At 40.8% G+C, this 13,756-nt stretch overlaps 1 protein-coding gene across 7 annotated transcripts in view; it reads right to left on the bottom strand.

Moving 5' to 3' along the window:
* tenm3 (teneurin transmembrane protein 3) overlaps positions 1-13,756 on the bottom strand; it is a 360,038-nt gene that overhangs the window by 132,889 nt on the left and 213,393 nt on the right. For all 7 annotated transcript variants that reach the window (XM_084932347.1, XM_084932346.1, XM_084932341.1 and 4 more), the window contains one exon: positions 1,756-2,023. In XM_084932347.1, coding sequence (XP_084788473.1) covers positions 1,756-2,023 — 268 coding nt within the window. The remainder of the gene's footprint in view (positions 1-1,755; positions 2,024-13,756) is intronic.

Raw genomic sequence — 13,756 nt, 5'->3', positions numbered from 1 at the left:
TGCAGGTGTCTGCCCATATTCTGTGCCTTTGGTAATGCTGCATTAGTGTGGTTTATACTCTATAGAGACGCTGTCATTTTCCTGGCATGGTAAGATTGCTCTTATTCTTTTTTCCCCATCACCGCTGGGATTCTGTTCTGCTATAGTGGGTCATCAGAGTCTAATTGCCAAATAGCTTTACTTTCATTGCTCTAGCCCAATCATTGCCCTGCTTACCTTCTCCAAGCTAATCAGCCTCCTTCTGCTACGAGTGGTATTGAGTTTTTACCCAGGCAGTAACGGGAACACTAAACAGTCAAAGCACATGTGAACGTCACTGCTTTCAGTTTCATTCTTTGTCCATACACGTGGATGAATGCTCGGTCTTCACATGCACACACATGTGAAGACCACATGCCTATAAACATACAGCCAGATACAGGCACAAAGCTAAAACACTTGGAGCATCTCTTTCTCATCAGTGCATCACTTTCTTTTTCACTATTTTTAAGAAATGCAAATTGGACAAAGGTAGAGGAAACGATGGAGGGAGCAGACACATTTGTTTTGTGAGTACAGGGTCAAAGCTAAAGTTGCACCCATAAATTTTGTATGTATGCATGTGGAAGGCAAGGCAACAATGGCCCTTTATATGGCTGCTAGAAAAATGTTACTCCCTACTGAAGAAAACAGAGACTTTCTAAATAAAAACAGCGAGAGGGAGAAGTACAGACTGGTCCAGGATTCAAGGGTCAAAATAACCAATCAAACTTGTGTCACTGCTGAGAGGAAACAAAGTGACTTTGGGATGTTCTTAAACACTTTGAAATGCCAAATGTGTTTCAAAGTGTCTGAAAACTAAACAGACTTTAACAAAGAAGCTGATGTGCTGCACAGACTCTCAGTCTGCCTAAAAAAGCAGAACATGAGCGAACAGTTGACAGTTAAGTGATTTCAGGAAGCTTTACATTCAGAAGACCAGCATGTGTTCATGGCGAGCATGCTTCACCCTTACTGTGGTGTACTAGCGAGAGCTGAGATAAGTGACACTAACAGACTGAATAAAGTGATTAGGAAGGCTGCTCTGTGATTGGCTGCAAACTGGACACTTTTGAAGCTGCGGTGAAGAGGAGGTCACTGAACAAAGTGTTGTGTATTACAGACAACCTGGACTAACCTCTGCAGCACTGACAGACAGGCAGTGAAGCACTTTCTCTAACAGAACGATTGTGCTCCACTCTCACAACGATACCACATACATGGGATAAAGTATTTCTTATCCTAGCTTAATTAAGTCTTTAGACAAATAATAATGATAATTATGTTGTTGTTGTTGTTCTTTTTTTTATTTTGTTTGTTTCTAAAATGGATTCTGCAGAGTTTAAGGACTTGGATCCAGACTGTGTTGTTGCTTTCATCCATCCGTTTTCTTCACCTTCTTCAGTTCGAGGTTATGAGTAGGGCCTGTCCCAGCTGCTGTAAGGTGAGAGGCAGGGTAACCCCAGGATGGGGCGCCAGTCTATTGTAGCTACGTATAGTTTGCTGTTTTTCCTCCCACAGTGTTTTTCTGTTATTCTAGCTACCTTTTGATATTCGGGGGACTCGTTCAGGATGTAGAGATAAAACATTCTGTTTAAGGACGTCGCAGCACACTGGGAAAGCCTGATGAGGCGTCACACAGTTGGGTTACACTGTCACTGTGATAATGCTGAGAGGCTACAGGTCAAGTGTGGAACAAAGACAAGTGAAGTAAGACGGCTGAAAAAGACAGTTTACCTTGTTTCCAGAGGTACATTGCTACCAAGCACCCAGCTGTCTTGCAGCGGGACGCTCTCGGGGGGCGTGGTCTGCAGCTCTGCTGGTGATTGGCCGGCCACAGGGGCCGGGCTTCCAGTAGGAGGGGTTAGCTGCCTTGTGGAGTTCAGGGATTGGCCAGTGTGATGTGTGGCGCTCAGGGCTTGGCTAAGAGCTGTTACTGAGGGTTGTTGGCGATGAGGGGGTGGTACCGGAGGAAGGCTGGAGTTGTGATGATTGGACGGTTGCTCTGTCAACAACAGAAGAGAGAACAACTCATCTTTACACACGTGTAAATCAGTGGCACTAACATTGTTGTCTTTTTAGCTGACTGGAAGGGTCCTTTCCCCGAGTACTGCTGTCGTTATAATCCCTGTAAATCAAACGGATACATTTAGATCATATTTCACGTCACAGTCTCACCAAACAGTCTCTCATCCGAAGAAATCCGTCCTTAACGAGAGAAAATAATGTTAGCCACAGAGCGTTTTTAAGCAAACAAAGCAAGAACTGGCAAAAAAGCCAACACTTCTTAACCAAAGACAGTCGGTCCGTCTACAGATGAAATGGCTGAAGAAGGTCAGAATTCAAAATGTGATGTTATTATTATACAACGTCTGGATGATTGATATAAAGGCAAATTTCCCAGATGATGCGGTTAAGGTTGATGAAGAGTTATAATGTCGATTTTTTTAATATCACTGGATGTGAGTGCAGCGTCAGTGAGAAGTGTAACTAAACACTCGGCTAGAATGAAAACAGCTCAGTGACTGGCCTTCACAAAGCTCTGCTCCGATTCTGTAAAAATATTTGCTCAAAGCTGACCCGGGTTCAACTTTTCCTCACTGTTTTTGTCCCTTTGCTTTTCAACTCCCCTTTCCGTCCTCAGGGTACTGTGAAGGAAATGAATGGCAGTCTTGGAATTTGATTTGCATAAAGAGCATCAGATCTCCATTTCCCAGCCCTGCTGTTATTCTTTCTCTGCTGCACTCAGCGAGGAAAACAGAAAGCAAAGAGAGAAGCGAGGGATATGTGCAGGAGTAGTTCTTCCTCTCGCTGCTTCGTGTTCTGTTTGCCATCTTAATAACTGTTCCAGTTATGCAGACTTTACAGGCTGAATGCTGAAAACCACATACGAAAAATCTGAGTTTCATTATGACTATTTAGACCTCAAGACTATTATTTGTAATTACTGCACCTCCTACAAACCCATATATTTAAAGACAACGTGCAAATATTACTGTGTGTGTGATGGGCAGGGCTAGTTACCAGTTCTTCTGCACACAAAAACTGTCTCGGTTTTTGTGTGACACGATCAATAGACTGTTTAATGTGTTTAATGGCAGATTCTGGGATTTGCTTTTGCCAATCATTTCTTTGCACAACTCCAAATTCATGTCTAATACATCATATTCATAATAACAAAAATCACTTTCGTGTAACATGTAACACAAAGATGAAAAACCAGCATCATTACTCAAAACGCATTAAACTCAATATTAATCAGTGCGTCTAAAAGACTCGACATAAATCACCAAGCAGGCCTGTGTTTCACCACCAAGTCAGCAACATCCAATCAGAATACTGCACATCTCAGTCAGTACTCCCACTTTTTAGTTAAATATTGTCACAGCTGAAAATAACATTTTGGAGCGTGAGGGAAAATCTGGTCTTTCCCAGCTGATGGCACCACTGGCCAGTTTAGACCCTGTGATGAGACGCTCACGCACTTTCACTGTAGCACCCCTAAAGAACTCATTAGTAGGCAATAACAAAATAAAGTAGCATCAGCAATAACAACGTGTTTTAGTATTATTCTCTGACATTGTCGTCTAATTATGTAATAGCCCAGCGTTTCTGTTGGAGAGGGTACAGGTTAACAAAAACAGGTTTAACCGCCCAGTGCACACGTACAAGTAAAGAAGATGAAAATGCTATTCCACGACACAAGTTTTTGCTTATTGTGTGCAAAATGTTAGCAGATGTAATGAAATGTAATCAACGGCCAGCAGCATGTTGTCTATATTGTTCTATAGTTGCTAGTGCTGTCAGCGTTAATCTCGTTAAAATGACGTTAATGCCATAACCGCATTAACGCAGCAAATCTCCGTAAGCGACTTTACGCGCATCTCCCCGTGCGAGGGCTACAACACGTTAGTGCGGTTAGCTCGTTAACGCGTTAGTGCCGTGCAGTTGTAAATCCTGTTTGTTTACCTTTGGTTTTATTTAACTTTCACCTTTTTGTTTTACATTTCTGTTCCCATCATTTAACACTGTTCTTGTTGTTTTGTGTTGTAATGTGATCTTGCACGTTTTGAAAGGTGCCAAGTAATAAAATGTATTATTATTAGTATGTTATGAAAGGTAATCCATACCCTGCTCTTATGATAATTTCAGTGAAAAAGTGAAAACAGTATGTTTACAAGTAGCATATTCCAATGATCTGCTAAACACTGTGTGCAAGACACTATGACTGGAACACAGTTCACACAGTCCAGACAGCCTAACCAAGGATACGATATCTGCACTTCCTACTCCCACTCCACGAGCTGATTTCTCAGCACTTCTAATCGAGTACATACTAAATACAGCACTGTGCACCACTCCATCACAATGACTTCACATTAAACCACCACAATGTCCTGTTTTTGTGTGAATGTTTGCTGTTTTTGCTGCTGTGCTCATAGGAAACTGTAGCTGTCTCCATTTTACATGCATCTCTCTGAGCTAGAGGCTCGCGGCTTTTTTGTGGTGGTTTGCGCATGTGCAGAAACCTTTCATCCTTTATGATAAGATGATTTCAGACCAGTGTGCATGTCAAGCTGACCCTGGCTCTGCTTTCACTGCTTTGATCAGTTATGGCCTGTACTGTGTGTAGCATTACCCAGTAAACAGGCTTCAGTAATTTAACCCTTTAAGACCTACCATAGAACCAAGTCCGCCAGAGCTTATATTATATTTTTACATGCTGTAGAGCCATTTTTGGGAGCATTTCAAGTTGCTATACATCAATACAACCATTATAGCCCAGATTTTAATAATATGTATGCATTAAGTGCATAGTAATTACATAAATTGCAAAAAAGTGCAATAAACTACAAAAAAATTGAAAATCGTTTTTGTTTTTTTAACATATATTTCTAGTTAGAGAAATTTAAGAGGCTTATCCCTCAAAACTGTAAATACAAAAAAGTTGCACAAAATAGTTTCCTACCACAGGAAATTTATTTTGAGTGTCTTCATAGTTTTATTTTTGAAATACACCAATTTTTATACACTGCAGGAAAAACGAAAATAAATATTATACTGCAAATTTGCAAAAAAGCAGCATATGCATCAAAATAAACTATTTCCAGCAGTGCAATATGAGTCCTAAGCATCCCAGAAACGACACAGAAAGTCATAAAGTCAAAGAAAACTTTTAAAAACACCAGAATAGGCTCATGAGGCCCTGATGGTAAAAAAAACTACATTTCCGCAAAATGACGTCACTTCCGGTTTCGGACAGGTAAAGGCGGACATGCAAAAGTTCGCACTGACGTCTATTCCAACGTAGGAAGTGTTATGAACAGCTGATCGGATCGGCAAAGCGTGTTTCTGGAATATTATGTTTTTGTTGCTGCAAGCGCTTTTTATGCAGTTGTGGAAGGAAACTGTGACCGAGGACAAGCTGATGGCATAAGATGTAAGTACAACTCCTCCGGTTTCATATGCAAAAAAAATTATTGCGCTAGCTTACGTGGTTGCAGAGCTACCGGGATTTAAAAATAGTTACGCAAAACAGAGCGTGCCCGCTCCAACCGGCTTTAAAGGGTTAACATCATAACAGGCGAGTTTCCTCCCAACTTTCATGAACTTTCATGTGAGATGTAGAGAAGATGAGTTTGTGAAAAAGTTGTTCACTCCTCTAGTCTATTAGGAAGTAAGTAAAGTTTATTTACATCGTGTCTTTTACAGATACAACATTCATAAAGTGCTGAACAACAATTCAGACACGATATCAACAAAGAACCAAACAAAAAACAAACACATACATAACAAAAGAATAACAAGGCCTGATTAAAACAGAAAAGTTGTTAATTTTTTGTTTTTTAAAGAGTCCACAGAGTTACGCGGAGCTGGAGTGGTAAACTGTCCCAGAGCTAGAGACTACAGACTGAAACGCTCGGTCCCCTCGAGTCTGGACTCTTGTCTGAACAGCTAATAGGTTTTGAGTTTGTGAGTGGATACAGCGAGCAGCAGTGTGTTTAACAAGAAGTTGAGACAAATAGTCTGCAGCCTGTCCATTTAATGCTCTGTATGCAAGTGTGAAATCTTAAAACGAGTTCTAAAATCAATGGTGAGCCAAAGTAAAAACAAGAGTAACACAGCGGTAATGTGAGCTGTGTCTGGGTGCAGCAGTTTGTGCTGCTTGGAGGAATAACAGAGGTGATTTCTTTAAGCCAATAAAAAGGACATTACAATAATCTAAACACAATGATACAAACACAAGAACAATTTTGTCCATTTCAGAGGAGGAGACTACAGATCGCAATTTGGTAATGTTCCTGAAATGAAATGTGAGATTGAGTTTATATGTGAAAGTTCAATAAGGAATCAAACATTACGCTGCGATTGCGAACACTAGTCAGCAAAAAGAAGCAATCAGTTGACTTGTGTGCATATCAGGAGGAGCAATAATCGTGGCTTCAGTCTCAGAGTTTAAAACAATTGTTGGAGAGCTGGTCACTAATCCCACATACAGAGTCAGCCAGGGCAGACAGCCTGTGCAGCTGGCGAGGCTTAAAAGACAAGTAGAACTAAATGTCATACATAAAAATAATAAGAAATGCACCTAACACCTAAAAACAGAATAACAATCGACCCAAGATGGACCCTGAGGAACCCCACAGCAGTGTCTGCTCACCCTAACAAGGATGTCCTCCTAGATGAACTGGAGGGAAACCAGTTGAGTGCTCAGCCAGAGATCCCAGCCATAACCTTATTCTGGTCAACAGTATCAAAGGCACTGAGGTCAAGCAACATGAGCACAGAGCATCAATTTCCTGCATCAGATGCCATTAAAAGATCATTATAGAGCTTTAAAGGAGCAGTTTCAGTGGAGTGCTGCTTTTAAAAAGCAAAGGACAGAAATTTGTAGTGTGCATAATAAAGTTGTCCAAATTGATTTTCGGCAACTTTTTCTGATAATTTGCTAATGAATGGTAACTTTGAATTAGGCTGGTAATTGCAAGCAGAGCTGCTATAATGGAATTACCTCAGCGGAGCACAACGTTGCCTCAGCGAGCAGTTAGTGATGGAGAACAGTAAAGGACCAATGCCTGTGAGACATCCAAACAGGAAGGAAGGAGGTCAGATCTCTAAAGAGGGTGATGAAGGTTTCATCTTAATGATTACAATAAGTCATTCAGCGTATCTGGAATGACTTACGATCAACCTGATCCATAATAGGAAGACGATATTACGCAGGGACCAAACTGGAGTCCAAAGTCCTCACATTGTAATAAAACAAGGAAGACTGGAAATTCTTAGTCACAGTACCACAAAAATTTGGAATAATACTGATTTTCACCTGAAAAGAAACTGTCACGAACACACGGCAGACCCGTCCACACATTCATGCTTTTCAGCATCTTTATTCTTACTCTCTGGTTGCTGTTTACAGCCGGGGTGTCCAACTCCAGTCCTCGAGAGCTACCGTTTGATTCAGCTGTGTTGGAGCGCATCTAAAAGCTGCAGGACAGTAGCTCTCGAGGCCTGGAGTTGGACACCCCTGGTTTACACTGTCATGACTGCAGCTTTGCAGTTCGCAGCCACTCATATACACCAACAACAACATTATTCAGGACCCAGCACAGACATTAAGCTGGCGAGGCATGGCTGCAGATGCCATGTAGGTGCATCCGCCTCCCCTGCAGCAGCATTGCAGACCACGCCCCGCCACAGGAACCAACACATTTCAACTTTTGGGTATCGACAGGAATTACCCATCTTACGTATCATCTCAATACTGACTTCAGGACAAGGATATGTAACAGTACTTTCCATAAGAGCAACAGTCCAACATTACTTCAGTAATATTCCAATGTTTAAGTTGGGACTAGTTCTTTCAGATATTTCCTCAAATTGCACTGAAAGCACAAGAGACACTGCAAATCCATCCAAAATAAACTGGAAACAAGTTATTATAGTCGTCTCCACCCTAACCACCATCTCTCTGGCTGCTGGGAGGCATCTGTACATCTATAAATGAATGCAAATATTCATGAAATATCAATGACAAAGGTAAGAAACAACTCCTAATAGCTTTAACTGTTACTAAGAAAGTAATCCTCAAGAACTGGAAATAAAGAAATAGAATAAATTAAGGAATGGATGGAAAAATCAAAGTGATGAACATTTTCTCAGATTATGTTTTGTGCTACAGTGCTACAGTGCTACAGTGCTACACTGCTACAGTGCTACACTGCTACAGTACTACACTGCTACAGTACTACAGTGCTACAGTACTACAGTGCTACAGTACTACAGCACTACAGTGCTACAGTGCTACAGTGCTACAGTGCTACAGTACTACAGTGCTACAGTGCTACAGTGCTACAGTACTACAGCACTACAGTGCTACAGTGCTACAGTGCTACAGTGCTACAGTACTACACTGCTACAGTACTACAGTGCTACAGTACTACAGTGCTACAGTACTACAGCACTACAGTGCTACAGTGCTACAGTACTACAGTACTACAGTGCTACAGTACTACAGTGCTACAGTGCTACAGTACTACAGTACTACAGTGCTACAGTACTACAGTACTACAGTGCTACAGTGCTACACTGCTACAGTACTACAGTGCTACAGTACTACAGTGCTACAGTGCTACAGTGCTACAGTACTACAGTGCTACAGTGCTACAGTACTACAGTGCTACAGTGCTACAGTACTACAGTACTACACTGCTACAGTGCTACAGTACTACAGTGCTACAGTACTACAGTACTACAGTGCTACAGTGCTACAGTACTACAGTGCTACAGTGCTACAGTGCTACAGTACTACAGTACTACAGTGCTACAGTACTACAGTGCTACAGTACTACAGTACTACAGTGCTACAGTACTACAGTGCTACAGTACTACAGTACTACACTGCTACAGTGCTACAGTACTACAGTGCTACAGTACTACAGTACTACAGTGCTACAGTGCTACAGTACTACAGTGCTACAGTGCTACAGTACTACAGTGCTACAGTGCTACACTGCTACAGTACTACAGTGCTACAGTACTACAGTGCTACAGTGCTACAGTACTACAGTACTACAGTACTACATTATGTTTACTATTAACACTCTCTACATTCTTATCACTGCCATTGTTTTAACTACAACCGTTACCACATACAAACACTACTATTCTATTCAAACCCATTTACATCTAACAAGGTACAGGGACTTGTCCACTTTGTCTTCCAACTAGTTCTGTTTCATAACGTTTTGGTTCATTATACATGAAAATCAGACAGGATCACCTGTGCTTAGCCAGAGGGGCAGTGGAGTGTCATAAAACAATTTTCCATGGGCAGGGTTGTGGATCAGCTGTGGATAAGTTATTTTAGCAATGAGCTGGCCCAACAAGCTTTCAAGCACTCTTTTATAAACTAGCTGCCTTCTCAGAGTGTGGGAGTACTCTTAAAAGTTCATGAATTCAGCGTAGACAGACTGAGGACATCAGTAGAGAGACCAAAGAGATCAGTGGAGTGGAAAGCAATAGATGCGTGGAAGGGTTCATTTTCTCAACACATCATAGACTAGAAGAGCACTACATAAGAACATATCAATTCTACCATATAACTGAGTGTTCAGTTCATTTCACTGTTTTTAAACATAGCGACATAGCAACAACAGTCACCTCAAAGCATGTTATACTGTAAGGTAAAGATGATACAACAATACAGAAAAAAGCTCAACAATCAGATGACCCCCTATGAGGTTCACTTTGGCCACAGTGGGAAGAAAAACTCTCTTTAAAAGGAAGAAACCTGCTGCAGAACCAGGCTCAGGGAGGGGCGGCCATCTGTCACGACGTTATCGGTGAGGGGACAAAGACGAACGGTACGCTGTGGAATCGAATCTAACAGTAGAGATAGTGTCTGTCTCCTGAATCCAAACTGGGAGCTGGTTCCACAGAAGAGAAAACTGAAGGCTCTGCCTCCCATTCTACTTATATGAATTCTGTCAGACACTGTATTTCTATAAGAGCAATTATAAGTGTAAAATTCACCCATTATGCTAATGGGCCAATTTATCAGTCCTCCCAAATGCCAACTGAGAAAAGATTAGAGCCAGGCAAGAACATCCAGCAGTTTGCAGCATAACCTAGTTAAACTAATATAACAATGCATGTGCTTCACTTCTCTGCATAGTGTACAGATGCCCTTATATGTTAATCATTTCTGGGACACAGTGAGTTATATGTGACCACTTGTTATACAAGTCTGATTGCCAGGCTATCCAAATACTCCCACAAACATACTGCATAGCAACAATATATCTACAGTGTGTTGATGTGGACTGTGATATTTAAAAATGAAATATTTATACTGAATCATTAACACACACGTCCGCTTTCATACGGCAACGGCTACACACTCTCATGTCACATTCATGCATGTTGTCTAAACTAACTGTTACTTGTTTTGTTTTCATTTACACATATTGCAATACCATTAGAAGAATCATTACAAATCGTTACTGTAGTTTACCTCATAAACATAACTAAGCACTAACGCCCATCTCCTCTGGTGAAAAAGACTTCTCTCTGTTGTTGATATGTGGATGAGTAAATGCACACTGTGAGTCAAAAGACTGTAAAACCTGCTGACAGCTTAACAAACATTTAAGAAAAAATTATTTTTCTAACAATCGAGCTTTATATGGAGAAAAGAGGATTACCAGAAATACTTTATATATCCCAGTGGAATAAAGATTAGCCCAAAATTATATAATTATCTATCTGCGTCCATGGGTGTTCAACCTTTGATGGCAGGCAAAAATGTGTATTTTGCTCTATATTGTAGCTGCATGAATATATCTAAACACAGGATATGTTACTTCAAATACACCAAATTAATCCTTGAATCCAAGAAAAAAAGCCCCACACCAGACTGGAGAGTCAGTCGGTTCTTCTAATGTGAGTGTTGTTACTACATCAGCCCCCCCCCCCACCTCCTCATGCCCGGAAGGAGGAAGAAATTGTAATAATAATATATGAGGAAGAGCAATAATGAAGGTCTCTCAGTCAGGCTGCTGCTTTAGAAAATTAATTTCAATTTCAACAGCAACACAATTTGACAAAACAGTCATCAGAGTAAAACATCATTTTTCAGAGCCTTACTTGACTTTCTCATTCATTTGGAGGAAATCATAGCCACTGTAACTCATTCATCTACGCATCTTCTCTATTTATCTGGTTATGGTAGGTACTACCCGGAGGTCAGCTGACCTGTGACCGGTTGGGTGTAAGGAGAACGAGAAAAGACACAAGGCACACGCGAGAGAGAGACAGCGTTTAACACTGAATAATGATTAAATGCAACAATGTTGTATAAACACAGAGTGAAAACAGGTGAGTGAAGAACTGCAGTGAAGAGCAGCCTCAGCTGATTGCAGCATAATGAAGGAAGCTTTTATCTAACAGAAACGTTTTCAACTCAGTCTTAGAGGTAGACGAAGGCTCCCAAGTCCAAACTGGGAAGCTCTGCCTCTCTTTCAACTTATAAAACTAGCTGCAATTTAAAGCAAAGTGGTCTATTAGGACGATATAGTACTGTGATGTCTGTAAGGAATGACGGGGCCAGACTATTCCAGATGTTGTATGTGAGGAGAAGGATCAAATTCAGTCCTGGATTTCACTAGAAGCCAGTGAAGACAAGCGAACATGGGAGAAATATGATCTCTCTTTCTAGTTCTGCCTGAACTCCTGCTCCAGCATTCTGGAACAACTGAAGCCTTTAAATCAAACAAGCTAAGCTTTGTGGTGCATTCTGTCATTGTCTATATAAAGTTGAACACGAAGATAAAAAGGAGGTTACAGAAAGAACAGGAGGTGACACAGGAAGTCAATTAAAAGTTTCAGAAGTCACAACAATAGTTGGCTGAGGTGGACTGAGAACAACACAGACAGGAAGACAGACGCAGCGGCAGATAGAAAGAAAAAGAGAATGCAGAGAGGGCACCAGAGTTAAGACTTGTGTTTCTTCAAGCGTGAAAACTCATTCCACCTCTGGACTCCCAGCAAGGAGAGAGAACTGATGTAGGCCTCTTTTCCTAACCATGGTTAGCTTTTGTGGGGCATGTAGACGGAGAGTGTCCCTCTTTGCTCACTGAAGGCAGCTTCTGCCTCAGCAGTTAAACCTGAGCACCCACAAAACCAAACAAAAACCCACAGAAACATTTGCTTTGTCAGAAAGACCAGCTTAGGAAATTCTAAATGAGAGGTTACAGTTACAGAAGCCAGAGGAACAGCGGCTTTAATTTGGACATATTGTCACGAACAAGAATGGGAAAAAAAGCTTAATGGCATTTTAATATAGACAGGAAATGAGCTAAACACCAAAGGTCCACTCTGAACTGAACAAGATCAGCTGATTAATTGATGAAATCACATGCTGATTTATTTCATTTTTCCTTTTGTTTCTTTTGGCACGTTGCTCTGCCTCAACTGCACTGCAGCTCTATTGTGATAGGTAAGGCTGCGCACGCACTGATAAACTGTTTTTGGTGTGTTTCTACTGCATGCAAGTGTAGTTCCAGGATTTTTTCAGGATTATTTATTGTGCTGTACATAATTTGTGCAGTGTGAAATCTGTGCATGTTAATATTATAGATTTTAAGAATAGTAGATTTGTATGAGCTCTTTAACCACGTGTATGTGTTATCCTTATCACCCTTCTGTTGTAATAGTGATAGTGAAGATGAGTATTTCCAAACTTAAGGGCATAATAATTCAAATGTGTTGAAACCAGTGAACAGTAGAAAACGTGAGGTTTGTGTTTGGCTTTGGTGTTTATGTATAATCACACCAGCACAGTGACACGGTGGTTAGCACTGTTGCCTCCCAGCAAGAAGGTCCTGAGTTCAATTCCACCATCAGGCCGCGGTCTCTCTGTGTGGAGTTTGCATGGGCTCTAGACAGACACTTTCAAACCATCTATATGTAAACGCACTTGAGTATTTTTCTTATAACTGCTGGATAAAATCTTTTTTTATTTTTACTTAAATGACGATTTGTTCCTGTCAATCACTTTTTATTTTGCACATATCTGAAGTGACCATATTCAGCACAGCACCTTTTGTCATTTACAAATAATACTCATTTCTGTATAAATTTATTTGGAATTAAAGACAGCAGTAGTGTGTATACAAAAGAAGGACAAATGTGTTATCACTATGGACTGGGATTCTTTTTGGAGTCTTCTTGTTACAGTTTCGTCCACTATTGTTGTTTTTTTAAATGAAGAAGTGGCCACATTTGGATGAAAGGCTAGACTGCAAAGTTCTCAGCAAGTGCCAGCTGGTTGCATTCACTGCATACCCAGCAGCTGGTATGAAAGGAGAAACTTCACGGGCTCTAAACTTGCTTTTTTAGTGTTTCCAGTCCTGGAGACGTCTGCTTCCTCACACAGTACCCGAAACAAAACGGGACAGTACAGCCGAGAAAACGCAGACTGGGACCAGAGGCTGGAGCAAAAGGTTTTGCTGTTAAAACAGTGTTTATAGAATTCTAATGAGCTATGACTGTCTTTATTCTTAAGCACAGTCTGAACTCTGTATATACACACACTTATTTAAATGTTTGAATAAATGGTGCTAAAGGATGTAAAATATCTTTTAGTTTATCAGGGCAAAGGCCTACGAACTTCTCATTACTGATCGTAATTAACAGCAATCGGTGATTTCTCTTTCCCAGCATGAAAGGGATTTGT

The sequence above is a fragment of the Perissodus microlepis genome, chromosome 6 (genome assembly GCF_051167445.1).
Source record: "Perissodus microlepis isolate ML-2025 ecotype Zambia chromosome 6, ASM5116744v1, whole genome shotgun sequence".
In the NCBI taxonomy this organism is placed as follows: domain Eukaryota; kingdom Metazoa; phylum Chordata; class Actinopteri; order Cichliformes; family Cichlidae; genus Perissodus; species Perissodus microlepis.
The sequence above is the reverse complement of the archived record's forward strand: the minus strand, read 5'-3'. Positions and strand labels throughout refer to the sequence as shown.